The following is a 27,900-nucleotide window of genomic DNA, read 5'->3' as shown; positions in this document are numbered from 1 at the left end:
GCCAAGTTCATTAGCTCTGTGCGTCTCAGCTTCCCTATCTATAAAACGGGATGAAAAGAGTACTTGTCTCCTAAGAACTGTTGAGAGGCTTTACTGCTTTAACACTTGTAAAGTGCCTGGGACAGTGCGGGGCACACGGTAAGAGGCACATGAGCGTCTGCTCTATAAAAACTTGCCTGGTCTCGGTTTCTTCTTGGGTAAGCAGAACCCTTCCTCTCCCTCATCCCTGGTTCGCGCGTCGCAGACCGCGACGAAGGTCGAACTACAACTCCCAGCACGCCGCGGGGGCCCTCTCCCGGACTTGCGCGGTGCCGGCCGTGACGAAGGCCGAACTACAACTCCCAGCATGCCGCGGGGCCGTCCCGCCAGCTCAGGTCGGCCGCGGCCGAAGTTCGGGAAGTCCTGCCGCTCGGATCCCGCCGCTCCCGGTCGCGCTCGCCGGGGAGGGTCGGGGCGGGGGAGCCGAGCGCTGCCCCCGCCATGCTCCGCAGACTGGCCCGGGCTGCGGCCCAGCAGCAGGGGGCCCTCTGGGCGCGGGGATCTGGGAGCCAGGCGGGGATCCCGACGCACGTGGTGGACCTGCGCAGCGACACGGTTACCAAGCCCGGGCCGGCCATGAGGCGCGCCATGGCCGAGGCGGTTGTGGGGGACGACGACTACGGCGAGGACCCCACCGTCCGCGGTGAGCCCGGCGTGCAGGCCGGGGCCGGGGGTCCTCGCGGCGACCCCAGTGCGCTGTCCGTGGTGCTGGCGGGAGAGGTGGCCCGGGACTCGGGGTGGCGGCTCAGCTGAAGGCTAGGCATTGCGCTTGGCGTCCTTGTGGCTCAGTCTGACGCATCACTCGAGAGCCTGTTAGAAATGTAGATTCTCGGGTCCCACACCGGACCTCCTGAGCCAGAATCTGCAGGTTAAAACAGGATCGCCGGGTGATTTGTGTGCTCATTAAAGTGTGGCCCCACTGCCCGATGAGATGGGTGTTATCTCATCTTGCAGAGGAGGGCTCTGAGCAGCTGAGCCAGGCACTCAAGTTGCCATACCTAGTAAATGGCAAAACAGGACTTGAACCCAGGTCTTCTCACTCTAGAACCGTTAGCTATTGTCCTGCACCCACCACCTTCCCACATGAAGACAAAGAGAAAACCCATCTAGAAAAGGGGATTCTCCACAGGCTGCACCACCCCCATCCCCCGACCGAGGAGTGAGTTCTAAAAACCTAGGGAGTGTTTTCAAGATGGTGACTGGTGCCACCACCCTGGGTTGAGAGTTGCTGCCTTAGTGAGCCATTGCTATTGCTGGAGTGTGTACAACCGTCAGCTGTGCCAGGGGCAAGCCTGAGGGTTACCACTTGAGCCCTGAGGGGCTGGATGTGGGGTCAGGTGGTGATGGGGCTGATCATGCATCCAGCAGACACCCACTTCTGCCTGGAACTTCAAAGATGCTGACCCGCTGCTCAGCAGGCAGCCTGATGCATAGTCACTCCCGCTGAGGTGAGGGAGATGGTGGGGTTAACGTGCATCCACAGAGAGTGCCTTGGGGACTGGCGGGTGGGGACACGGGACTCACAGGAAATGGGGACTTTGTGGAGGAACCTCTTAAAAGATGAGTGAAGTGCTCCACCCCCAACCCTGGGCAGGGAAGGGAGTGCTGGCTCACCGGGCAGAGGAACTGCAGAAGCAGAAGCATAGTGGTGCAAAAGGTGTTTGGGATACGGATGGGGAATGGGGCTGGAGTGGGTGTGTAGGAGGGCATTCCTGTCCCTGGAGGGGAGGCAGAAGGCAGATCCCACCAGTCTTGAAGTTCACGGCAAAGGCTTCATACTGTATGCCACAGGCAGAGGGGAGCCACAGTGAGCTTTAAAGCAGGAGCCGGAAGCCCCGCCCCCTCCAGCCCCCCAGAGTCTCTTTCTGAGGGCTCCAGTCCTTCTGTTCTGGGAGAGGAAGTCAGCAGAGAAACCGCAGGGCCCCACCTGCAAGGGACTGATGGGAAAGGAAGTGAGACAGGTGTGAGGTCTGGGTGGGACAGGAGGGTTCAAACCACAGAGTTTCAGTGTCGGGGGGAGAACATGGCCCAAGAGGAGGCGGGGCACAGAGGGTCGACTGAGGGGCCCCTGGACCCAGATGTGCAGCCACCAAGACCACAGGCTGCAGCTGGCAGACCGGGGCTGGCGTCCTGCTTGGCTACTCACCACAGCCTTGGGCAAGGTGCCCTCATCCGGACAAAGGGCTCATGGGGTCGGCAAGGAGAGGAATTTGAAAAGTGCCATTGTTGATGGGGCCACCCCGCCGGGCCCATCCCTTCCCATCTCAGAGCTGCAGGCCACGGCTGCGGAGCTGCTCGGGGTGGAGCGGACCCTGTTTGTGCCCACAAACACCATGGCCAACCTCATCTCTGGTGAGCACGGGGCGACTTCCATTTGCCCTCCAGGCCCTCCCTCCATGCTTCTCCCTTTTGTGCTGGGGGCTGTGACAACGTCAGTGGGGCTCCGAGCCATCTGGAACCTGTAACCACACCCTCCTCTCACCCCTTCCTGCCTGGGGGTCCTGCACTGAACTTTGTGACTTCCCAGCTTGCTGCCACACCTTTGTAAATTGTCCCTTTATCAAATACTCCCGATTCCCAGGGTGCGTGTGCCCTCTGTTTCCTGCTAGGGCCTGACTGATGCCCGTGCCCTGGGCTGCTTATCCCGCAAAGAGCAGCATCATGGCTGGCCTCCCCACACAGGAGATACCCTGCAGGTGGGCTGCAGGGCACAGGGGTGTAGGGTGTGCAGCGCCCAATGATCCACAGGGTCACCGTCTTAGACTTGTGGACTTAGTGGGATGGTTTTCCAGCACATGGCAGGAAGGTGTCTTGAAGGGGCGCTCTTTCCTAATTGGCATAAGGCACTTGGGAGCTAGCTGTGGCCTTGGGGGTCAGTCCGGCTGAGCTAGTTGGGGACAGATGGGCCCCATGGGACTCGGTGCCAACACTGTCCCCCACCCCATCTACCTTAGTGATGTGTCACTGCCAGCGCCGGGGCTCCCAGCTCCTCCTTGGGCAGGAATGCCACCTCCACGTCTATGAGCAGGGCGGGGTGGCTCAGGTAAGGACCCAGAACCTCTCACCTGGGGCCAGCACAGGATGCTCAGCACTTGTGGAGAGAACCTGCCTCCCAGGCACCAAGTTGGGACCTGCAGAGGGAGAAATGGTGGCCTCTCCAGGGAAGGCAGTAAGGAGAGCCATTCCCAGATTGACCACACAGTGGCAGGCTCGGCTCAGGCCAGCCGGTTTGCTGGCTGTGCTTGGCACCCTGCTGCCCCCTAGTGGGAACCCAGAGCACTGGGCACTCAGGGAGGAGGGACCGCAACCTCTCAAGCAAACATGGTGCCTTCAGTCCTCCCCCACCCTTAGAGCTGGGATGTCTATGCCCACGTCCACAGCACAGGCGGAAGGCTCCACGGCGCAGAGCTGGGGAGGAGCAGACAGGACAGGGGTAGGAGGTGCTGCTGGACCCCTGGACCTTATCCTCTGCACGCCCACACCTGCAGATCGCTGGGGTGCACTCCCACCCCCTCCCAGACCTGCCCCATGGCACCCTGGACCTGGCTGAGCTGGAGAGGCTGGTCACACGGAGCCTTGGGAGCCGCTACCACCCAGTCTGTGAGCTCATCTGCCTGGAGAACACCCACAGCAGCTCAGGCGGCCGGGTCCTCCCCATCGAATACCTACGCCAGGTAGGCCTGGCCCCGCCACTGTGCCCCCACCACTAGCCAGCTGCTGGTTTTCTGTCCCTCAGGCCCCTCTCCTGGGGTTTAGTCCCCTCTGATACCTGCCTGGGTGCCCATCAGTGGCCAGAACTGCTGTGGGAGACATGGGTGCGGTTCTAGGTGCAGATGCAAAGGGAATTATTGCCCCAGTGCCCAAGCTTTCCTCCAAAGAGCAGAGACCCAGTCCTCAGGGAGGCGAGTCCCCAAGCGGCACCACCTTGGTCTGGTCTTAGGGCCAGGGTGCGAGGGCTGGGCTCTGCTGCTCTCCCCTGCGAGAACTTGAGCGCTAACTAACCCTCCAGACCTATTCCTCACCTGGGAAACGGGACTGAGGGCATCCTTCCAACAGGGCTGTGGCGAGGCTTAGGTAAGATGAGGCATTCATCGCTTGGCCCGCAGTGAGCCCGCCATAAACAGGAGATAAAACCCTTATCATCGACCCCCTTTCACAGAGGACAGCCTCAGGCTCAGGCCCAGAGTGACTGCTCGGGTTCCAGATGGCCAAGCTTGTCACCAACCAGCTCTCCCGACTCAAACCCCTCATGCTTCCTCAAGGACACAAGCCCAGTGACCCTCCAGTGATCTTCTGGAGACCCATCCTCCCTCCGCCCCTCCCCCCAGCCTGGCCCTCTGACCCCTCCTGCCTCTCACCCCCAGGTGCACCTGCTGGCCCGGAGCTATGGGGCCCGGGTCCACCTGGATGGGGCCCGGCTGATGAACGCCGCGGTGGCTCTGTGCATGCCCCCTGCCCGCATCGTGGAGCACTGCGATTCTGTGTCTCTCTGTTTCTCCAAGGTAGGGAAGCCGCTGGGCCGCCCCCGACACGGGCGGGTAGAGGTGCCCACCGCAAGAGGCCGAGCTGGGTCCCCGAGCTCCTATGTTGGCAGCCGCTCACGCTGGGCCCCTCTAACGCCCTCCCCTGATGAGGCCACAGTGTCGCCCATCCCTGTCCCTTTTGCCCCCTCCAGAGCCCCGAGGACAGAGATGCACACCCATGGGCAGGCAGGCAGGACTCTCCTCTCTTCCCCCAGGGCCTCGGCGCACCAGTGGGGGCCCTGGTTGGGGGACCCAAGGACTTCACTGAAGAAGCCTGGCGCCTCCGGAAAGCCCTGGGTGGGGGGATGCGCCAGGCGGGGGTGCTGGCCGCAGCTGCCCTGGTGGGACTGACTGACGCTGAGGAGGTGCTGCTGAAGGACCACCAGAACGCCCAGAGGTTTGCCAAAGGTGCCTGGACACCCCCCACTTCCCTTTGGTCCCAGGGGTGTGCCTTCGGGGTCCCCTGTAGCAGGGCCCAAACCCCCAGCAGGTGTGCATCCCTCCAACTCTAGAAGGTGTAAGTTAGCCGCTGAGCCAGCAGGGGTGGGACCCAGGTGGTCTGTGCTTTACCAGACCACAACCTGTGCAGGGCCTAGACCAGTAGGCACCCAGTGGGTGTCAGTAATTTTCTGCAGGATCCAGCAGAATGTAGCCTTTAACTTGGGTTGAGTCCTCACAACAACCCCACGATGTCCCCACTTTACAGATGAGGAAACCTAGACCCCAAGAGGTTAACGGATTTGTCCAAGGTCACGGAGCTGAAAAGTAGCAGAGCCAAGCCTGCCCATGTTAGGATTAAGACTCCCTCTTTTCCTCCCACTACGGTTGGGCTGCCCTCTGCCTTTCCTGGGGTGACACGGCTGGAGTGGTAGGGATAGTGGTGGGGTACTGGGGTCGGGCTCCACTTACCACAGGACCTGGGCTCAGGGCTCCAGGAACTGGCATCCCCTGTCTGCTCCGTGGATCTCACCACCGTGGAGACGAACATGGTGATGGTGAGGGTGGATGGGCTGCCGCCCAAGGAGCTGTGCCAGCGCCTGCAGACCGTGAGCGCTGACGAGGTGGCCCAGACTGGCCGCGCGGTGCGCGTACTGCTGCTTCCCTGGACGGAGCGGTCAGTGCGAGCCGTGTGGCACCGCGACGTCTCTGCGCAGGACACCGAGCTGGCGCTGGGGAAGTGGGCGTTCGTGCTGAGGGCCCTGGGGATGGGGTGACGGACCCTGTGCCCTGGCTTGGATGGAGGGAGGCGGGGAGTGGAGGTGTCCCCAGGGGGCGGGTGGGAGGAGAGGCAGTGAAACGACACCCCTGTCATCCGCTGGTCTCCTTGGACCCCTTCACTTCCATGACACATGGGGCGAGGCCTTCCACCTGTTCATCCAGCAAACCTCGCGTGCCCCTGTGTCCGGGACAGGGGCCCAAGCATGCAGGGACAGGTGGGACCCCATGGCTCCCCCAGCACAGCCCAGGAGGCAGCCACGTGGCTCATGAGAGCATCTTGGGGACCTGCAGGAGGAAGCGTGAGAGGACACAGAAATGGACACTGGTATTGGGTGGCCTGGTAGGGGGCTGGGGCTTTACCTTGCAGTCATCTAATCCGTATTTACCTTTTTAAACAATAAAATTTTTTTGCTTATGAAATATGTCATTGCTGCACATAATTTGGGACAGGATCTCCTTTCTAGCAACCCCTGGGGTAATTTAATTTAGGCAGACTCAGTGGTTAAGACCACTCTCCTGCTGAAGTTAACGAGAAGACCTGGACAAAATATATATTTAAAAACCACCTAAGAATAACCACTGTTAATATTTTTGCATATTTCATTCTGGATATATACGTATGTATGTATATATGTGAATCTGTGAATGTGTGTGCAGATTTTTTTAAATAGGGGAGACAGGCCATCACATCAGTGCTTTAGAAAGCCCTTAGTAGGAATCACAGGAGGAGGACTAGCTTTGTGAGGGTAGAGGATGACTTCAGTTTAAGAGTGTTGTTTTAGCCCCGGTGCACAAGTAGTGAGAAGTGGGCGGAAGCGTAGGCATGGTGCTCAGGAGAGGGCCCGGGCTGGAGGCATGATGGTGAACGTGAGCGACGCGAGGAGGGAAGGCATCTGGCGGGCCAAAGAGGCCTGAAGCTGAGGGCCCTCCTTCTTTGCCTCCCTCATTTTTTAAAAAACATTTATTTATTTATTTATATTGTTTTGCCACACTGCACGGCACGTGGGATCTTAGTTCCCTGACCAGGGATCGAACCCGGGCCCCCTGCAGTGGAAGTGCAGAGTCTTAACCACTGAACCACCAGGGAAGTCCCTGCCTCCTTCCCTTAGAAGAATCTAGATCTACGTATACTCTGGGAGATGCAGCTTCTGGGGTTCCCCAAGGCCCCAGAACCACTCTCCTGTGCTTGAGGAGGTGACAATAATACAGAGAATCAGAAGAAAGCCAGCAACTCTAAACCTCTGCAGTGTCTCCTGCCCTGCCCTGCAAAATATATACTGTAGTCATTATCCATTGCTTGGTAACAGATTACCCCCAAACAGCAATAATCCTTCATTACTTCTCATAGTTTCTGTGGTCCAGGAATTAGGGAGAGGCTTAGCTGAGCAGTTCTGGGAGTTCTTGGAGCTACTCAGAAAGTTGCAGTCAAGACCCTGCCTGCCAATGCAGGGGACACGGGTTCGAGCCCTCGTCCGGGAAGATCCCACATGCCGCGGAGCAACTAAGCCCGTGCGCCACAACTACTGAGCCTGCGCTCTAGAGCCAGCGAGCCACACTACTGAAGCCCGCACGCCTAGAGCCCGTGCTCCACAACAAGAGAAGCCACGGCAATGAGAAGCCCGCGCACCGCAATGAAGAGTAGCTCCCGCTCACCATAACTAGAGAAAGCCTGCACGTGGCAACGAAGACCCAACGCAGACAAAAATTAATTAATTAATTAATTATTTTTAAGAAAGACCTGGGCTAGGAGCTAGAGCGAACGTGAAACACCCACTGTGGACTTTGGCCAATCAAAGACTGAGGCTTGCCTGGGCTGGCCTCACTGAGTCATGGACAGGTCTGTTCTAGAAGCAGGGGAGGGGCAAGTGCCCCTTCCCCCCACCCTCCTTCAGGGAGTTCTAGGATCCCAGGGCCACTCATGTGTGTCTGTTCCAGTGTCCATGCCTGGAGCCCCAGCCTGTCTGCAGTCAGAGAGGCCCAGGGTTAAACTCTCCCACACCCCGACCCCCAGCAAACCCACACGAGAAGCCCTGTGTGAGAGGAGGCAGAGGTCAGGTAAGAGCCTCCCAAGCTGAGAGGACCTGCCCACAAAGCCAGACCCTGGATCCAACGTGAGGCCCCAGGAGTCATCCCTGCCTGCGCTGACCAGAAATAAGAAGGAGCTCATTGTGTCTGCCGAAGACAACTCTGGATGGACGGACACACAGACCACACACAGGATGTCTCTGGATGGATAGACAGACAGACAGACACATAGGATGTCTCTGGATGTACACACACACACACACAGCTGGTAACAGGGTTTCCCCTGCACTGATTGTAAGCCATGGGCATGTATTATCTATTCTGAAAAGTTTTAAGAGAGTAAAGGTCTAACTGCACACAGAACGAGCTGATTTATTTAAGGACAAATTGGCACAATGTTAAATGCTTAAACACCAGTAGGAAGGAAGGCCCCCACTTAACCCCCAAGCTCTTTGTCCCTCAGTGGGACTCCCTTGATGCCCCCAGAGCTTCCTGTAACTTCCCAAGCAATAAAGGGAGACTGGGGGAGGGGGCAGACCAAGGCACAAGAGAGGCCGCTATGGACGCCCCAGCACGCACCCCAGACTCAGGAGGGCCCTGAACCTGAAACAAAAGGCAAGGAGGGCTTCAGGTACTGCCCAGCATGGGAGGAGAGGAGCCCCAGCCTCCCTAGATCACGATGACTGGGCGTGGGCTGGCCGACCACCTTCCTGTCTGTCTGACCCTCGGAGGAGCCCCAGGCCTGGGTCTGCCTCCATTCAATAAGCCTGCAGTCAAAGCTCCAGGCTCTGGCCTCTGCCACCCTGGGTGGCCCCTGCCCCTCCTGGCTGAGAAGCCCCTCCCTCTCCACCCTGGCATGGCTCCCCCGCCCCACAGGACTTCCACACCTGCTTGTTGAGGGGCCCACACGGCCCTGGCAATCACAGACATTCCCCAGGGCGCTGCAGACGAGGATGGGGTCCTGGAGCGCCGGCCCCTCAGCAGGAGTAGCGGCACCGGGACAGGGACAGAGGCTTGAAAACAAGGGGGAACAAAGGCCTGTCCAGCCCCCTCAGCTCCCCCTGCACCTGCAAATCCAAGGGCTCCCCAGCGCTCAGTCTCCTCCCCAGCAACGCCTGCCCTGGGGGGTAGCGGGGAGAGGGCGGAAGAGAGGCCTGCGTGGGCACGGGCTCTGCCATCTGCTCTGGGGTGATCTGGGCCTACGTCTCCCTTCTGTAAAGTGGGTGAGTGGTAACTGCTGTGAAGGGCGATTGGGAGACTGGACGAGCAGAGCAGACGAGCGGGCAGCACTCAGCACGGCGCCTGGCACGGCGGGTGTCTGCCGGATACCTGCTTCTCTCTCGAACTGCCCCCTCCTGAGGACCGGGGCAGCTTTTCCGCCTGACTCAGGTCCCTAGGAATGGGGGCAGCTGTGGCACATCAGGACTGATAGGGAGGGGCGAGCGCAGGCCACGGCCTCAAGAGGCCAGGAGACCCGCTGACCACCCAGGAGCCTGCAGCACCCTCACGCGACCACCACAAGCTGGCCCTCGGCCCTTTGCTGCTGCTTCTTTCTGGGACTCAACCTTTCTCACCTCTAGGAGGAGGCTAAACCACTTAGGCCCTAAAGAAACAACAGAGCAGAGGAGCCCCCCAGACAGCAAGCAAGAGAAGTCTGGATTCTCTTGCTCTGCTCCCAGCCCCCTGCTCGCCCCAAGGCCCCCCCTCCCGGCCAGGACTCCAGCCAGGCCTTCAGAACCGAGCTCCCAGCCTCCTTCCCGGGGCCTCTCAGGGCCGGGCTCTGACCACCCAATCTCAGGAGATGCACAGGGAAACCGAGCCCCTCTCCCATGACCTGCCTGCCCGGGACTCAGATGACCACAGAGTGGGGGGCGCCCGGCTGCCGGCTCAGGCTGAGGACGCGGGCGCCGTGAGCAGGAGGATGCCGCTGAGTGCCGCTGAGGGACAGGAGCCCCGGGCCAGCGCCGCAGACCAGCCAAAGCTGATGCGGATGTCCTGCACGTGCCGGGGGCCGTCCCAGCAAAGGCCAGGTGTGAGTAGCTGATGTAGGTGCTGACCCCTGCCAGGGTCAGGGCGCCTGGGGGAGGGGGTGCGGAGTGACCACTCAGCACGTCTGCCTGCTGGGGGCGCCTGCCCTGCCTGGGCCCCTGGCCAAGGTGGGTGTGCAGACACAGCCTCAGAAGCTTCTGCCCACTGGCCTTTGGGGAAAATGGAGGCTCCGATTCAGTCCTCAAACCTCAGGACCTCACTCCACAAAACCGCCTTGCAGGGCTTCCCTGGTGGTGCAGTGGTTGAGAATCTGCCTGCCAATGCAGGGGACACGGGTTCGAGCCCTGGTCTGGGAAGATCCCACATGCCGTGGAGCAACTAGGCCCGTGAGCCACAACTACTCAGCCTGCGCGTCTGGAGCCTGTGCTCCGCAACAAGAGAGGCCGCGATAGTGAGAGGCCCGCGCACCGTGATGAAGAGTGGCCCCCGCTCGCCACAACTAGAGAAAGCCCTCGCACAGAAACGAAGACCCAACACAGCCAAAAATAAATTAATTAATTAATTAAAAAAAAAAACAATGCAGCCAAAAATAAATAAATAAATTTAAAAAAAAAAAACCGCCTTGCAAACAGCACAACCTACACCCCCAATACATGGTCCCTACTCACATAACTGCTTCCACATATACAGCACCCCCCCATACCCCCTGGAGTTCCCAACACACGTGCGCACACACACACGTACATAGCCAGTGACCTGTACTGGCAGCCGGGAAGGGTGGGGGGAGCTCTGGAGCTCTGATCGGGCATCCTGAGCCAGGCCCCTGACCTGCACTTCTGTCCCCTGTTCCTCACAGCTCCTCCTCCCCACTTTACTGGGCCCCAGCCTCCCCTCCTGGCCCTAGCTCAGTGTACCTCCTTCCAGAGGCCCTCTCCCCTCCCCAGATCTGAGTTTCAGCCCCTTCCTATAACTCCTGTTATAACCCCTGTCCTTCACCAGACGAGGATGCCCTCCTCCTCCGACCCTGCATCTCTGCACAGTCAAAGGAAGAAGACTGGCTTTGCACATAGTGCCTGGTGACCCTGGAGGGTCAGGGGCAAGCAACGAGCTGGGCACTGGGACATCTGCCTATCCCCCAGGCTCAGAGGGACCAGCCCAGAGAGTCAGCCCCCGTCCCACAGCTGCAGGCTGACGTCAGGGCCTGCCCTTGGTGCCAGCTGTAGGGAATGTACGGTGCTCCCTCTGGACACTGCCCAGCCACAGCAAGAGGCTGACCAGAGCTGACCTTCAGGGCCAGGTCTGGATCTCACTGGGACCCAGAGAAGGGACAGAGCCCTGGGTGATGGCTGTGGAACTCATCACCCCAGGCCCTGTCCGCCCCCGACCCCCTAGCTGGGTCCTCCTTCTTCTTGCAGTGATGATGGTGATGGGGGGGGGGTGCTGGGGGTGATCTGGGCTCACACAGGTCCCCACAGGTGTGACATTCCTGTCTCGGAGCCCCCAGAGCTGGTGCATCTGCCAGCACCGGCCTCACCCGGGCCACCTGTGCAGGCCCCTGACAGTGATGCCAGATGATCCATTTCCACCGGGTACCCGCCAGGCAAGGAAAGCAGAGGCGCAGCCAGTCTGGCCTCTGAGCAGTGGAGCAGACAGGGTGTGCCTGGAACCAGGCCCGCTGCCGGCCCTCCCTCGGGGCCAGCGGAGCGCCCCCTAGCAGCTGCCTCCAGACGCTCCCTCCGCCCACTGGCCAGTGCCTTGGCTCCAAGCACAATACCCATTCGATACAAATTCCTCCTGCTCTCATTCTCTAAACCAAACACCCAGGCTGCTGGTCCCCCTGGCAACTGGCACCTACTCCCTCCTGACCAAGGCCTCCCCAAGGGCCCAGCAGACGCTGGGGAGGACGCAGCCCTGCCCAGGAGGGAGCCCCAGGCCGGTGTGTTCTGGTCCTCGTGCCACAGCCCCAACAGTGGAGCTGGCCTAGGACACCAGACTCGGCTCAGGGTTGGCCCTGGATGGGAGGGGTCACTGAGGACTGACCCTGAGGAGCCTCCAACCCACGGTCAACTACAGCCAGCCTTGGGCAGCTGGGGACAGCGGGTGGGTGGCTGGCTGGGGCAGACAGCACCAAAAGGCAGTGAAGAGGACTCCAGGACAAGCTTCCTGCCGAGCTCGGGGAATCCTCGGACGTCTCAGCAGGAAGATGTGACCCGAGTGCCTGCGATGCTGTGTCCCTGAGGGAGGGCTCGGCCCAGAGCCTGTGGGCTAGATGTACGCCAGCTCATGCACTGTTACTAGGTGCAGTCCGGGCCTGGCCTGGGGTCACTGCCAAGGACTCCAAGGTCCCGTCTCAGCCTGTCTGGCCTATGCCAACCCCCCTGCCTGCATTGCCCCCTCACCAGGGTGATCTGGGAAGGAGAGGGAACAGGTGCGGGTTGGTCCCCCACCCCTCGTGCAGGTCCAGCGGGGCAGTTCCTGGGACCCCTCAGAGATCCTCGCTCCTCCTGCGCCTGGAAGCTCAACCCTGGGGCTCCCCGGCCCCAGTCCCTGGCTCTGGGCTCACAATCAGCATCCCTGCCCCTACAGAGGCCCCAGTGCCACCCAGGGCGCCCCCGCCTGCTGCAGCTCAACGGCCAGGGTGGGCCCAGGCTCAGAGCAGCGGGGGTGGGGGCGTAGGGGATGGGGCAGCAGGAGAGGCAGCACCCCACTGCCAGGAGCTGCGGCCCTCACAGCCCCCAGACTCAACCCCCAACAAGAAGCGGCAGCCCGTGCAGAGCAGCAGAGGGATGCTTGGGCCAGGGAGCTGAGGAGGCCACAGATCCGGCCGCACACGATGAGGACAAGGCTCAGGGGCAGGACCACCACGAGGGCTCGGTGCAGCGCTGCCGGGAGAGGGGGGTCAGGGAGCAGGAGGGGACCCGGGCCAGCCCCCCAAGGAAAGCCCAGCTGAGTACTTCAGAGACTTGTCTGCCTGGAGGTCCTCCTTCGTAGGATGCTCGGGACTGTCTTGGCCCCGGCCGGAGGAGGAGCTGGACCATCCGATTCCCTCTGATGTCTCCACGGTAACCACCTGACCCTACCAGGGGCCAACCCCTTGTCCTGGCACAGCCTTCCTGAGGCCCAGGGTGAGGGAGGCTTCCCAGTACCCTCCCCAACCTCCCAGGCTTCTCTGGGGCAGCAGAGACATGCCCCCAACTTACCAGGTGGGAGATGCCCACCGGGTAGACCCATTTGGAAACATAAAGGAGAGTCAAGAAAGGGGCATAGGGAGGGCAGGACAGGCTGGGGGTCGGGCGCCTGTGGTCAGAAGCCAATAGCAGAGCATGGGGGCTGAGGCCAGTCATGGGGTTTTTCAGATGCATATGGCAATGTCCTCTGGGCAACACAGGGTCCAGGTGGAAGCAGTTCTGTGGGTCTAGGATGAGGGGGTTCTGAGCCTTGCCTGGAGATTAAGGAAGGATGGGGGATGATTCCCACCCCAGCACTCACAGATGAGGCACTGCACCAAGGTGGAGGCACCCAGGCTCTCGCTGGCAAAGGGGTCAATCAGGGGGATGCAGCTGTTCTGCCCTACAAAGCAGAAAGAACACAAAGCCTGGTGGGCTGGACCCACCCTGTACTTCTCAGAGATAGGTGGCCTGCAGGTTCTCACCCCCGACCAGAGCCGAGGGCCCCGAGACGTGGCCACAGGGCCCCATCAGGTTCTCTCCTGCCACTTGGAGTTGGGGCCCCAAACGGGTTTGGACGGCTCAAGACCTTTGTTTGTTTATTTAATGTACAAATAAGACCTACGTGGATGCCTGTCGAAAAGTTTCAAACACTGCAGAGAGGCTGCCCTCAGGCCTCCCTTGGATCTGCTCCCACGTGGAAGCCAGGCTTTGCCTGCACAAGAAAGGGGCTCTCTGACTCTCGCACACATGGGCACACACGCGTGCACACACACACAAGTTGGGAGAGCCTTGGATCCTTAGGCTGCCTGTGGGGTGGTTGAATAAACTGCGCTGTCCTTCCTCCCTGGCAGCTCCGAGGAAGGCACTGTGTCACACACGCGCACACACTGACCTTGCTCACGTACACGTGCACACGCATTTACTCATGCTCACGCACAGCCCTGCTGTGTGCACGTCCTGTGCAGGGGAAGCCCCCCAGGCTGGCCCCAGCTTGGTGAGGCCCGCAGCTGGGGAGCGTGTGGAAGCCCGCTGCCTCCCCCACCCCTCGCCGAGGAAAGCCCTCCCTGCTCCTGCTCAGGTCTGAAGCCACGCGGCGCTCCGGTTTTCCGCCCTGTGTGTCAGGCCATCGGGGGTATGGGAACAGGGGCCCTGCGCCACAGCCCTGGCTGTGCCTGACAGGGACCGGGGCTAACGGGGTGACCAGGCCGAGCCCTGGACGGTAATAAAGAAACAACTCCCAGTCACTGGGATGAGGAACCGTGGCCTTGCCAGGGCCCCAGCTCCCCACACCTGGGCCTCCCTCCCGCACACTGGCTCCCAGCTCAACCCCAGGGCCCCTGCAGATGAGTGACAAGAACAGCAGCTGAGCACCCCTGGGTGCCGGGCCTGCCCGTGTCGCCCCTCCCTCATTCCTCCCACCCCGAGCCCTGCATCCCGAGAGGCGTCATTTTCTCCCCCCCTGACAGATCAGAACTTGGAGGTTGAGGGACAAGGTCCCAGGTCACCCAGCGCTGTCCTGCCATCTACCAAGTGATGTGCCATCACTTCTAACGCAAGACAGGCCCCCAAAGGGTGAGGCCAAGGGACTGCCAAGGGCTCCTGCTCTGGAAGGCTATTGGGGTCCTTATGGGGCCACCCAGTGCCCCCCCTTTTCACTTCCCACCCTTGGCTGGGCCCTGAGCCAGAGTCCCTTCCTCCTCCGGCCAGACTGTCACCAAGACAGTTGGGGGGAAGGGGTGCCCGAGAGACCCCCTTGTGGGCAGACAGGCAGGGGACCGGGGGTGGGGGGGGCCTCACCGCGCTGCTCTGGGAGGAGGGGGTGTGGCCCCTGGGTCTGAGGGGGAGGGGCCACGCGGGGGAGGGGCAGTCGGTACCTTCGCAGATGCGCCAGAGCCGCGAGTGGGAGGAGAGCTGCCCGTGGCCGCTGTGGTTGCCGGCGTCCGCCACCTGCAGGAGGTACCAGTAGTCGCTGGCCACGGCGGCCGCCAGCAGCGCAAAGCTGAGCAGCACGCCCAGCCGGGCCTTGCGGGTCGGGGGTGCAGGGACCGGGAGGGGAGCCGGGTATGGGGGAGAAGAGGGAGCCAGGAGGTGAGGGGGAGCTGGGGGCTGGGGGGCACGGGAAGCCGGGACTTAGGGAGTGCAGAGAGCCGAAAGTGGGGGGAGAGGGGGTTCTGGAACCTGGGGGCATAGGGCCAGGAAGAAGGTATGGGGGGGCCCTTGGTGAGCAGGGCCGGGGAGGGGGCGCTGGGAGCAGGGAGCGGGGTGCGGGGAGCCAGCGGCAGGCGGGCACTCCCGAGGTTCTTCTGGGTGCGGTGCCCCTCCAGTTCGCTGGGAACTCCCGCCTGTCGGTGATCGCCGTGATAGCCCACCGAGCTCGCCCCTGAGCTGTGTTCAAATGCCAGCATCCCCAGCGAGCTGGCTGCTGGCTGTGGGTCCCTGGGCAAATATCTTAATTTCTCTGACCCTCCGGTTCTTCAGCGCCCAGACGGCCAGGCTGAGGAGGGAGGGTGGGGCCTGAAATGGCCCGGGAGGGGGCTCAGCAGGCGGCCTGAATGGTGGGAGGCAGCCCACCGCCACCCCGCACACACACACTGGGGCACTTGGCTGCTGGTTGGCCCTGCGTCCTGGTCTTAATCAGTCTCCGGGACCAACCAGCTGAGGGATCTGATGAACGGGATGGGCTGCTGAGGGGCTACAGAAGGAAGGAGTCTTGCTTCCTTTTAGCTCCAATTACAAATGCTGAGTGAGGCAAGGCCGGCCTCTGCCTGTCCGTCACTCACGCACAAACATAAACGAAGCTTCTCCTAGGACAGGTGTCAGGAGCTAGTGGGGTGGCAAGCAGAGGGGCCCCCACCAGAAGCAGGCCCGTGACATGTGTGGGACGGACAGGCCGCGGCTGTCATGGTGAGGCTCTCTGGGGTTCCATCTTGGGAGACGGGAGGGCCTCGTCTCCAGGTCCCTGGACTGTCCACATTGTCCCCCTCCCCTGATGCAGGGCAGAGATGGGGGTCAGAGGCCTCCCTGAGGGTGATCCTTCTCAGACGAGCAGCTTCTCGACTTAGGGTCATCCCAGGGCTCTTGTTTCCAAGTATTTGGTTTTCTCAGCCCCCTTTTCTCTACCAGGCTCTTCTAGGTTTGAGGAATATAATCAGGAAGTAAAAGCAGTCCTAGCAAAGTTATTGAAACCATACTTCCATTCAGACAGAGAGGCATGGAATCATGTGGTATCATGTAGGCCACGCGTCGTCCTCACGCCACACCCAAGACAGGCTTGGGGCACGCGGCGGGGTTGGGGTGGGAGTGACCCTAGCTGTGGCGGTCTTGGTACCCTCCTTCCTGACAGCCCTCCCCCAGCCCCTGCTCTGGAAGCTGGGTGCCAGCCAGGGGCCCTCCTCTCTCAGGGGGTAGTGGGCCTGGAAGGTGAAAGAATCCAGCAGGCAGACAGAGAAAAGCAGGTGCTCAGGGGGCAGAAGCCATCTACAAAAGCACCGGCGGGTGGTGGTGGGACTGGGGAGGAGGGGAGAGTGGGGTGGAGCTGGAAAAGCAGGTAATGACCCTAACACACACCTCACAATACGACAGAGGTGGACACTGCTTCCGTGTGTTTAAGCTACGATCGTGACTGTGTTTAGGGAGAAGTAGAGGAACCCTGTGGCTGCACGCTCCACACGCTTCCTCCCAGCGCCCCTGCCTCTCCGCCTGAGCTTGTCTGAAAGGGTCTCCTTTGCACCCCATAGAACTTAAGCAGAGCAGGATTCAGCTGCCAGGGCCAGCGACAGGTGCTGTTTGAGGCCACTGTGCCTGCAGAGCCCACGTCTCTGTACAGGAACAGACATGTACCCGCTCATGCTGCAGTGCAGATGGCCAGGTGGGCAGTCTACTCCCTATTGCTTTAAAGCCCTGGTTCAGGGTTTTAAACCCCAGATGTGCAAGTCAGAGCCACTGACTCGATTGTCCCCAGACAGTGGGTACTGGTCCTTGAGAGGCTACTTGGATGAATTCTGCCAATCTACTTCTCTTGAGATGGATCCAAATTATACCGTAGCCCAGTGAAAAGGTACCGCTTAGAATGACCCATTATTTTTCATTATTCATCCTCCTTTCATCAATTTGCAATCCAGAACTTGTGAGCACCAAGCCTGTCACCAGGCTGTCAGGACCTCTTCAAAGCCAGCATCAGACCACTACCACCAAAATCAGGGGCAGGCGTGATCTTTGATAGAAGAAATCCCAATTACATGTGACAAAACAGGGCTGCAGCCAAGCCTCTTTCCTTTAAACTTACATTGAACTAACTCGCAGAAGCTGAAAGAACAGGATGCCTGAGTCCAGTGACAGGCTTCCTGCTCCAGGCCGATGATGCCATAAATGGCCTCCAACGCAGGACTGGGAAACAGCCGAAACCACTGGCGAAGTTACTGTGAGAGCAGCTGAGCCCCAACTATACTACAACTAATCTCACCGCATTCGGCAAACATCCTCCAACAGAAAATGAACCTTCCTAAATCACCCTTCCCGACAGGTCAACTCCTTCACTCAGGGTGCATTATGAAGCCAATTCATCCTGGTAGACTCTTCAAGACACTGTTCTAGTCAAAACCAACCCTTCTAAAGGGCTCTCAAATGATTGGGGTCACAGGTGGGAAGCACTGATGTGCAGGGCGGCAGCCGCATGGCTGGTCGCGCTTATCCCCCAGGACTCAGGCCTATGAAGGGCTCGTCGTGGCCGCCTTGATAGGCTTTGCTAAGAGGGAAACGGGAGCAAGCCACCCCTCCCCCTCATCACAGAACGCACCTGCTGTCCCCAGAATGGACACTCCCGTTCCCTCTGCCTGGCGCATCTTTCCCTTCCTCGTCCATCTGGCAGCCTCCTCCTCGTTCCTAGACGAGCAGAATGCTCTGCGAGTTCCTTGCCGTCTTCTCGGTGCCCCCACGGGCACACTCACGTGGCTACTAGGTGGCCTGTATCTTCCCACCATTCAGAGGGCAGGGAACCCGTGAGCTCACCGCAGGAGGCTTCCAGCCCTGGACGTAGCGCCCGGCGAACAGGTGCTCAAGTGCCTGAGCGAACAGATGGACAGACGTCACCACCTTGGAGATCAGGTGGAGAACTGCCACAGAAACCTAGGCCCCAGTTTGGTCCCAGCCGGCTGAAAACCGGCTCAAATGCTGTAGGCTGGGCCAGTGGACAGAAAACCTACAGCTCAGTTGGCTCTTTGCTTCAAGAGCTAGATTCACCCAGGGCGAGACAGGAACTCCCCGGCGACAGTAAGCCCGGCTCAGAGCTCGCTGGGCTGTACCGCTCACCTCCTCTCAGCTCAGACCTTAGATGCTGGAAGCGACTCCAGACGCTGTACTGTAGTTATGACAGGAGAGGTAGGGCGAAGAGTACACAGAAACCCTGTTCTAGCTTTACGACTTCCTGTGAACCTTAGTTCAAAATAAAAAGTTAAAACTTGTACAGTGAGGATCAATGGAAGGCTCAGGAGGCAGGTGTCAGTTTATGTGAGGGCCTTTGTGACAAAGCTGTCTGAAAAATGGAATGGGGACGGTTTATAGCACTAGCCCCCTGGGGTCAGGCCGTTGCCAACAGCCATCCCCCGCTGCACCCCTTCAAGGCTGGGCACTGTCATTAGACAGTGAGGGCCCTGCTCTGGGGATAGACAGCCTGGATTCAAATCCCAACCTGAATGCTTACTAGTTGTATGATCTTGGACAAGCTATTTCACCTCTTTACAAATCTCCATTTCTGCATCTAAAAAATGCAGGTAAGATCACATTAGACTTTACTGGCAATTGTTATTTCTTCTTAAGTGAGTACACCTGCAAAGAACGGTCAGCATCCCAAGGGGGTGCCAACCTGCAGGCGATGGCTGGCTGGTGCTCCATCTTGCCCAGCGCTGAGGACGGAAGATCCCCAGTCCCCAGGCTGCCCACAGGCTCTGCCCTTGTCACACCTGACACCCTTAACCGCCAGTTACAACCCTTCCAGACTCCCACCGACTTGGAGAACCTGAGAGGCAGACACATATTCGAGAGAAGGCTGAGGCTGTTGCCCTTAGCAAGGGTCTTAGACTTCATTAATACATGTCTAGTAAACTTCCTGATGCTGGCAGCCATTAAGGTCCAGCAATAAATATGGTTTTCAGAACAAAAGTTTCTAGAAGGGGAAATGTGTAAGAGGGTCTGAGGGGTCAGCCCCAGCTTAGCCTTGCTCCACAGCACAGCCCGACAAAGCCGAGAACTGTAGCAATACCCATTGTGCAAAGGAAACTGAGGGCAAAAACATTTCCTCGCTTCTCTACAAAGCCAGTTTGTAAGGACCAGTTATTAAAGTGAAGTATCCATTTACAGATTGGCACAAATATCAAAAATAAGCAGCTGAGATGAATATAAAGGCTGGAGTGCTTTTTACCCCATAACAAAAACCTCTGCAATATTCTCCAAACTTGGAGGGAAAAATTCATTTCACTCTCTGACTGAGATGTGGCAGAAAAACCTCAGACTGAGGTGCATTTTTCATAGCCGGTTTATACATGGAATGAGTCCAGATGACATAAACAAATGGTTCTGGGTTCAAGCAGCTCTTGCAGAGGAGCCCAAGGCTGGCTCTGTCTCTCTGCGAGGACTCATCCCTCCCCCGCAACCGCTGGGGCGGGAAGGATGAGTTGGCAGGCTAAGAAGGCACCACCACCAAAGGCAACAACATTTTAAAAACGCAGTAGGGTCTGCAGTGTTTGAAATGAAATAGTTTTTATTCTTCGGCAACTACCAAGATGACCCCCAGAGGTTTCCAATAGGACAGTAACAATCCACCCTGCAGCTTAGCTTCATGAAGGAGGATGAAATCAAATCTACCATCTTAACATCAGGCCTCAGCCCTGCGTGAGCCGGCCTCGGGGAGGAGAGCAGGGTACCCGTGCGGAGGTGGTGATGTGGAGAATGTGGCACAGACGTGGAGCAATGGAGACACAGCCATTCAGGGCTGACAGACCGCCTGCAGCAGCCCACCAAGTCTCCACAGCTCCGAGCCAGGTCATTTAGAAGGGGTTCAGGCCACTGCGTCGTCCTCGGGGAGGAGCAGCCAGTGGGCGCCCTCCAGCTCACTCGGGCTGGCTAATTGTGCAGCCATTTCATAAACGACAGTTTCTGCTAGATATTTCCTGCTACTTTACCTTGTCTCCAAATCCATCTAAAATTTACATTGGTGTCCCCAATGACTAAGAAAGGCTCTGTGCTTACTTTTAATTGTAGTTTGTCCTGTTCTGTGAAATAATAATTCAAACAAAAAAAAAGAAAACAACACTGCAGAATCTTAGGAGGGGCTGAGGGCTTTGTCTCAATTCCTCTCCTCCTCAAATGAAAACCATGTTGATAAAATAAAAAAAGCCAGCTGAGGCAACAAGGTTCTACGATCCCCACATTACTGGTGAGGAAACTGCAGCTCCAATTCAACAGGCGCCAGTCCCAAGCCCACAAGGCAAGCACACCGTTAGAGGGCACAGTTAGGGCCGGAGTGGGTGTCCCACATGCCTTTTTTACAACTGCCCCAACTCTCTGCTTAGTCCGTGCTGGTGTTGAAACTCAAATATCACTGAATTTGTGATCTTGCAAGACTGCAAACAACATAAATGACTCATCTATTTTTTTAAGAAGTTTCCCCCAAAGAGGTTTTCCAATCCACTTTTTAAATTAATTTATTCCTTTAGGAAGATTCACATTAGAAAGACAGCGGAATTATCAGCTGCCTAATCCACATTATTAATGGGAAGTAGCTATTTGAAGCGTATTAGAAATATTAAGAACAGGAACTCCTTCCTTGGATTTTACATCCCACCCCTGCCTGCTGTGTCCATGGATGACAGCTGGTCCACAGCAAAACTTCCCAGGAAGAATCCCCTCTGTGTGCCCTGCTAACTAAAGAGGAAGAAGCAGTGAGCCAGGCTTCTGGAAAGTTCCTTGTCTGGCACAAAGGACAACCTTCTCCTCGTCTACTATAGAGAAATGTTGCAAACTTTCCATGTGCCACTGGAGGTGAAGAAGTATCTTCAGCTGACCTCAAAAGCAAGAGGCCAGCTCTACTCTCAAGACATCAGTCCTTCTGCATCCCCTCCACCCCCCTAGCCGCTCATGCTACAGTCATGGAAAGGGCTCTTACACAGATCAAGTCCAGAGGCAGAGTCTAGGGTCTAATCCCATAGCTCCCCCTTGTAAACCTGAAAATCACAAGATGGGATGGCGAGGAACGCCTCACACACAGGGCACTTTCAAAGGCGTGGCAGGGATGGATCTGTACAATCCACCTGGGAGGAAGGGAGCTGCTGAGACACCACAGACCTGATGGGGTAAAAAGGTATGGTCACAGGACCTGCAGACGTCAACGTGAGATAATACAGAGCACCTGGAACATGAGAAGTGCACACAATAAATGGAGATTATTACGCAAATGAAATTTAAAATGGCATCCTTAATCCTGTTTGTCCAGTCACAATGGACCAATGATCGCGTTCACGCATCACATCTCAGCTGGACAGCCAGTCGTCAGTGTGAAGCCCAGACAGGTCACTGTAAAAGGGCTCTACCCACGTGGACGAACTTCTCCCCTCACCCTGCTAAGTCCAGGAATCAATAAAGCAAAAACTACCAGAGAGAAAAGAGAGAATCCGTCACTGTACTTAGCACCAGCTGTACAACAGCAATAGCCCCTGGCACCGCCTTCAAGAAAAAACCCAAAAATACAGGTAAATATTCTAATTTCAAAATGCTGATGTTCTCCTTTCCTAAGGCACAGTTAAGAGGCCCCAGAGGAAAGCTGGTAACGCTGAGGGCTGTGCCTTGGAAAGGATGTGTGTGTGTCCCTGTGGGGCAGTGACGGTGGGGGTGGCGTCACTCCGAGGCAGCCAGCTGCTCAATGGCACAGCGGACTTTCTTTGCAGTTTCTTCGAATTCTTTCTGCTTATTGTTGGTTTCCTTTGCCTGGAAATAAAGAATAGACAAATGAAACTGAAGCTCTAGGCATGCTCGAATAGAGATGCCCAGCTATATGGGGTAAATATCCTCATTCACCTCATCTGCCTCTCTCTCTCTGTGTGTTTTTTTTTTGGCCATGCCGCTCAGCTTGTGGGATCTTAGTTCCCCGATCAGGGATCAAACCCAGGCCCCAGTGGTGAAAGTGCCGAGTCCTAACCACTGGACCGCTAGGGAATTCCCCTCAACTAGCTCTCATTTGAGCTGTCCCAGAATAATTATAATAGAAAACACTGATGGACCGCTTTGCTTGTACCAAGCACCATTCTACCTGCTCCACACACGCTAACTCACTCACTGTTCCATGTCCCCATGAGGTAGGCGCCACCTTTATCCCCATGACACAGATGAGGACACCGAGGTCCAAAGTAGCATCCAGCTCAGGGTTACCAGCTAGTCTGTGGCAGAGCCCTGCTCTTCCCCACTACCCTCCGTTGCTTCTGAAGCTCCCACAGAAAGTCCGGACCCCTCCTCTTGTTCACTTAAACAGACGTTGTCAAGCATCAGCGCGGTCCTCAAACAGAAACCTTCCACCTGCAGCAGCTCTCTGAATCTGGCTTCCAACCTTTCATTCTGCTAAGTGCTCTCTCCAGGGGGACAAATGACAATCACATCAGCAAATCCAGAAACCTCCTCCCTAATTTTCACTCTTCTGATTTCTCTGCCACATTAAAAGACAAACAATAGACTTTTATTGGGTTAAATGTTTTCTAATAAGAAAAACAACAGAGGTAACTTTTTTTCAAAAGAGGGCGGCAGCGATGCCGCAGCAGGAGCAGAGAGCACGTGGTGCACCCCAGGGTCAGACCCTGAGCCCCGGCTCTACCTCAGCCGCGCACCTGCCCAGCGTCAGGCCCAGGTGGCTGCCTGACCAGAGGTCCTGTCGAACTGACCAGCAGCATCTCAATTAAATGCCGGGTCTCAGAAATTCACAGCATCACGACAAACAACACTTGTTCCTCGTTTTCAGTATTTGTAAACTGCAACACGTAATTATTATCTCACCTGGATAAACGTTTGCCTTAAAGCTGTGTGCTGCAATCCCATAACTGACTTAATAAATGGTTTAAAAGATCAGCTCCCAACCTTATTTCCACCCCACAGTACAGTCGAGGTCCACATGCCATCCCACCTCCAGGAGCGATGTACCCTAGAGGGGCCATCCAGGAGATTTGGCGGGAAGCAGACAGGCCTCTGGTTATGCCCATCCCCTGCACTCTGACCCCAAACCTTACTGTCCACATCCATTCACATGCAAATGTGCCTAGGGACACAAGGGGACCTGTATTTTTATATCGGTGATAAATTATTTGCAACAAACCTCACAATTGGGTGTCACTCTAGAGCAGCCCTGCCCGACAGAATTTTTTGCAATGATGAAAATGTTCAATTGTCTGCACCGTCCAGTAAAGTAGTCACTGGCCACATGGCGCTAATGAGCAGATAAAATGCTACTAGTGCCACTGAAGGACTGAATTCTAAATTTTATTTGATTTTCTTTTCTTTCTTTTTTTCGGCTGCGCCACGTGGCTTGCAGGATCTTAGTTCCCCGACCAGGGATCAAACCTGCACCCTCAGCAGTGAAAGCACGGAGTCCTAACCACTGGACCGCCAGGGAAGTCCCCCCAAATATATACATTTTAAAATAATCTGGGGGACTTCTCACAGCTTTCTCACAACTGTTCCTGAAGTACACAAAGCTGGTCTTTCACCTAGAACAGGACTGGCAAACTACGCCCTGTGGGACACATCCATCCAGCCCATGGCCCGTTCTTAACCCAATGGCTAAGAATGCTTTTTACATTTTTAAACACTTGTAGAAAAAAACAAAGAAATAATAATCTCTAACAGAAACTCTGTGGCCCATGAAGGCTAAATACTTACCATCTGTAGCACTTCACAGAAAATGAGCTGACCCCTAACCTCGAAGGCCCTCCCCAGCCCCCTTCCCAATTCCAGCACTGCAGTTCCCAAGACCTCCATCGAATACACCGCTTTACTGACCACTGATTTCTTCTCACTTCCTGAAAAAATTTTCAATTTTGTCCTTAGCATTTAAAAGGTACCATATTAGACAGAATTATTTATATTGATCTCTAAAAAGGAATACGATTTTCAAGCTGAAAAGGACCTCAGAAACCACAGGAGTCTATCCTCCATTTTACAGCAAGGAAACTACGACCAAGACTGGCCTAAACTCACCAAGTCTGTGAGTGGCAGAGACAACTGGTAAATCTGGACTCCCTGTCCAGGGCTTTGCTAAAAAGAAATTAAACACCTGAATATTTACTCTCTGTAGAGCTGCCAGATTTAGCACAAAAAGATAGAGGATGCTCAGTTAAATCTGAACATCATATAAACGAGTAATTTTTTAGTAAACAGCCATACAAAATGTGAGATATACTAAAAAAATTACTCCTTGTGTACCTGAAATTCAGACTTAACTGGGAGTCCTGGTTTTCTCTGGCAACCTTAATTCTCTACAGCCCAGGCTGCTTGGGAGCTGCCTCTTTGTGGACTCACGGTTTCACTCTTCCAATAACCCAGTGCACCTGTGCAAGAGCCTAAGCTCGCCTGCAGAAATCCCTTCAAGGTCCAGTAGGACTGGTGCTTCTTTCTCCCAATACACATAATGCCACTTTCCCAGTATGCTCTCTACTCTGTGTCCCCAAACCCTCTGTTCCCACCACTGCTAACACATGAACACACCCCGTATAAATGAGCTACCATCTCAGTTGTCACTAAAGGCAGAAATGCCAGACTAGCCATCACATGTCCCACCACCAGAGGTAACCGCACACTGAGGACACCTCTACTCAGGGGATACGTTTCTCTCTCTGCACAACCCCAAGGCCACGCTCCAGGACAGATGCTTTTCTATCCTTTTATATCCTCACACACACACATCAGAAGGGCTTAGAAAGTGCTTACTGAGGAAAAGCGCCTATGCAGTGTTTGTGACGGGCTAGGGAGTTTAGTACTAAAGATGCTGAACAGGATTTGCTCTTGGTTCTTATTCCCAGTAATACATACAATTTTGTTCTTGGCTCTTTCTTTATCCAGTTTTAAAAATTCGCTGAGGGTTAATTCTTCAAACTGCTTCTTGACAGAAAGGAAAGCACAACCAGATGAATGCTTTTTATGTTCTTCTCTAGAAAAAGCAACACATGAGCATGTCAACAGAGAAAAGTCGGGTAAAGGGAGAAAAGCAAGAGTTTGTTACCACCAGGCCCCCTGCCCCCCTCACAGACACACACTGCTCTGCTTCAGGAACAGAGTGTGAAGTCTGAAGTGGACGGAACCAGGGCCAGGACCCACATCCCCACACAACTTGTCTCAGCACCTTCTTGCTCCGTGGACTGCCCCCAGCCCCACCCATATCCTGTGGCTGATGTATTCTACCAGGAGTCTTTAAGCAATTAGTAGGAAAAGTGTTACAGAGTATAAATCCAAAGGTATCACATGTCAAAGCCCTTAAAATCCTCCAGGAACCATTTGCAGTTGTCTCATTTCACTCGAATTATTACATAATCTGTTGGTTTGGGAAAAGGGCACCATTGACCCAGTTTCTCCAGTGAATTCCTCTGCCTCACACCATCATTCTGTGCACTCGGAATTATCCCTGCAAGCGGATAGCGCTATAACGAGAACAGTCTGGGGAATTCCCTGGTGGTCCAGTGGTTAGGACTCCACGCTTTCACTGCTGAGGGCCCAGGTTCAACCCCTGGTTGGGGAACTAAGATCCCGCAAGCCGCGCCGCACTGCCAAAAAAAAACCAAAACAAAAACCAGAACAGGCTGGAAGGAACACCCAGCCACACAAATTCCAAAAGGACAGCCGATAGTAACTATAATCTGAAAATATTACAGCACTTGGAAATTCACTCCCAAGAATACAACCAGTATTTCCCCAGTGATACCTGGTATGATCACCATATCATCCCAGTCAATACTGGGTCATAAGAGCAAACACATTAGGGAAAACAGCAACACTCTTCTTGCCAAGAAGAGAAACAACTCCGGTGATTCTCTAGGGGGAAAAAAAATTCAAGCTGTGGAAGCAATTGATCCTGACGGGGGAAAAAACGGTGCGGGAAAAATGTGGCATTACATTACGGGAATATTGTTGTCTGTATGAATATATGCGCACAATTAAAAAAAAGAAAACTAGATGCCCTAAAGAACAAAATCTAAAACAAAACTGAGTGTACTGCTTTAAGGGGTGGTTTTTGTGCTGTATGAATTATAGTTCAATAAAGCTTCAGGGCTTCCCTAGTGGCGCAGTGGTTAAGAATCCGCCTGCCGGGCTTCCCTGGTGGCGCAGTGGTTGAGAGTCTGCCTGCCAATGCAGGGGACACGGGTTCGAGCCCTGGTCTGGGAAGATCCCACATGCCGCGGAGCAACTGGGCCCGTGAGCCACAACTACTGAGCCTGCGCGTCTGGAGCCTGTGCTCCACAACAAGAGAGGCCGCGATAGTGAGAGGCCCGCGCACCGCGATGAAGAGTGGCCCCCACTTGCCACAACTAGAGAAAGCCCTCGCACAGAAACGAAGACCCAGCACAGCCAAAAATAAATAAATAAATTTATAAAAAAAAAAAAAAAAGAATCCGCCTGCCAATGCAGGGTACGTGGATTTGAGCCCTGGTCCCGGAAGATCCCACATGCCGTGGAACAACTAAGCCCATGTCCCACAACTATTGAGCCTGAGCTCTAGAACCCGTGAGCCACAACTACTGAGGCCCACATGCCACAACTACTGAGCCCACGAGCCACAACTACTCAGTCCGCGAGCCACAACTACGGAAGCCCGCGTGCCTAGAGCCCGTGCTCCGCAACAAGAGAAGCCACCGCAATGAGAAGCCCGCGCACCGCAACAAAGAGTAGCCACCGCTTGACCCAACTAGAGAAAGCCCGCTTGCAGCAACGAAGACCCAACGCAGCCAAAAACAAATAAATAAATTTATAAAAAAAAAAAAAAAGCTTCAGATTTAAAAACTCTGAAACAAGAAAGGCACCTGGACATCCCTAGGTCACAACAGGATCTGCTCCAGTATTATGTCTAACCTGAAAGGTATCAAGCACCTACAAGAACGAGCCTTTCTTCAACACTCCACCCAGAAGGACATTCGGCCAAATCAGATTTGATTAGGTTGAAAGCATCACCAAGGTGCCAGCAGAGACTCATCCTTTACAGCAGCTGTTTAGGGCACAAACGAGGTTGGAAAGCCGCAGGTCCTTCAATAATACTTCGAAATTCAGATGTTTTGGGGGGAGCCCAACTCAAAACAAACGGTCCCGATGGAACTGGGGAACCCCGGAAGCCCAGCGAGGCTGGCCTGAGGGACTTACATAGGGTCGTCATCTGGCTCCCAACCTTCCAACTCCTTGAAGCAGAAGAAACACTGAGCCAAGTCGGGCTCGTTCTCAGTGGGACAGTGGATGAAGCCGGCCGCGGCCATCTGCAAAGGAGAGCTCGGCTCAGGCCCCAGAGCGGAGGGGTTCCCCCGAGATCCGGGAGGCCACAGAGGGGCTAGAGCCCGCAGAAGGGGTCGCCCCAGGGGCCCGGGAGCCCACAGAGGGACCGGAGAGCGCGGGAGGGGTCGCCCCGGGGGCCCACAGAGGGGCCGGGGCCCGCGGGAGGGGTCGCCTCAGGGTCGGGGGCGGGGCGGGCCTGGAGGCTCCGGGAGGCCGCGCGGACTCACTCGCTCCGGGGTGCAGGCGCAGCCCTCCAAGAAGGGCCAGTTCTTAAATGTGGAGATGCGGTGGTCCTTGAGGTAGAGCTGCCAGGCCGGGGGCAACGACGGGGTACTCATCCCGCCGCCGCCGAGCGGTGCCGCGATTCAAATCCGGCGGTTGTCGGCCGCCGCGGGGCATGTCGGGAACGCGCCGCCCGCGGCCTTCTGGGAAAT

At 56.4% G+C, this 27,900-nt stretch overlaps 3 protein-coding genes across 7 annotated transcripts; 1 reads left to right on the top strand and 2 right to left on the bottom strand.

Moving 5' to 3' along the window:
* The first annotated feature begins 360 nt into the window (after positions 1 to 360).
* On the top strand, positions 361 to 6,200 carry LOC309618255 (uncharacterized protein). Of its 4 annotated transcripts, none has more exons than XM_082371728.1 (7): positions 361 to 682; positions 2,308 to 2,391; positions 2,994 to 3,082; positions 3,528 to 3,713; positions 4,404 to 4,541; positions 4,778 to 4,970; positions 5,490 to 6,200. In XM_082371728.1, exons 1-7 carry the CDS (start codon positions 481 to 483, stop codon positions 5,774 to 5,776), a joined length of 1,179 nt encoding a protein of 392 aa, XP_082227854.1. In that variant the 5' UTR covers positions 361 to 480; the 3' UTR covers positions 5,777 to 6,200. The 4 variants fall into 4 exon arrangements, with proteins under 4 accessions (XP_082227854.1, XP_082227853.1, XP_082227856.1 ...); XM_082371727.1 differs by having other exon boundaries at positions 4,715 to 4,970; XM_082371730.1 differs by lacking the exon at positions 5,490 to 6,200 and adding an exon at positions 5,269 to 5,483 and having other exon boundaries at positions 4,715 to 4,970.
* Positions 6,201 to 9,571: 3,371 nt separating this feature from the next.
* Positions 9,572 to 18,853, bottom strand: TMEM235 (transmembrane protein 235; the record flags this gene model as incomplete). The annotated part of the gene is given in 10 exon segments (XM_082374467.1): positions 9,572 to 9,716; positions 9,719 to 9,812; positions 9,815 to 9,882; positions 12,525 to 12,584; positions 12,587 to 12,676; positions 13,284 to 13,364; positions 14,839 to 15,070; positions 15,428 to 15,478; positions 17,972 to 18,025; positions 18,788 to 18,853. Coding segments are annotated over 10 exon segments (858 nt in total). The 3' UTR covers positions 9,572 to 9,654.
* An 847-nt stretch (positions 18,854 to 19,700) lies between these two features.
* On the bottom strand, positions 19,701 to 27,886 carry BIRC5 (baculoviral IAP repeat containing 5). Of its 2 annotated transcripts, XM_082371258.1 has the most exons (5): positions 27,694 to 27,886; positions 27,341 to 27,450; positions 25,025 to 25,142; positions 24,194 to 24,250; positions 19,701 to 21,940 (listed from the first exon to the last, which is right to left on the bottom strand). In XM_082371258.1, exons 1-5 carry the CDS (start codon positions 27,802 to 27,804, stop codon positions 21,851 to 21,853), a joined length of 486 nt encoding a protein of 161 aa, XP_082227384.1. In that variant the 5' UTR covers positions 27,805 to 27,886; the 3' UTR covers positions 19,701 to 21,850. The 2 variants fall into 2 exon arrangements, with proteins under 2 accessions (XP_082227384.1, XP_082227385.1); XM_082371259.1 differs by lacking the exon at positions 24,194 to 24,250 and having other exon boundaries at positions 27,694 to 27,882.
* Positions 27,887 to 27,900: the final 14 nt, after the last annotated feature.

The sequence above is a fragment of the Balaenoptera borealis genome, assembly GCF_965194805.1.
Source record: "Balaenoptera borealis genome assembly, chromosome: 20".
Classification (NCBI taxonomy): Eukaryota; Metazoa; Chordata; class Mammalia; order Artiodactyla; family Balaenopteridae; genus Balaenoptera; species Balaenoptera borealis.
The sequence above is the reverse complement of the archived record's forward strand: the minus strand, read 5'-3'. Positions and strand labels throughout refer to the sequence as shown.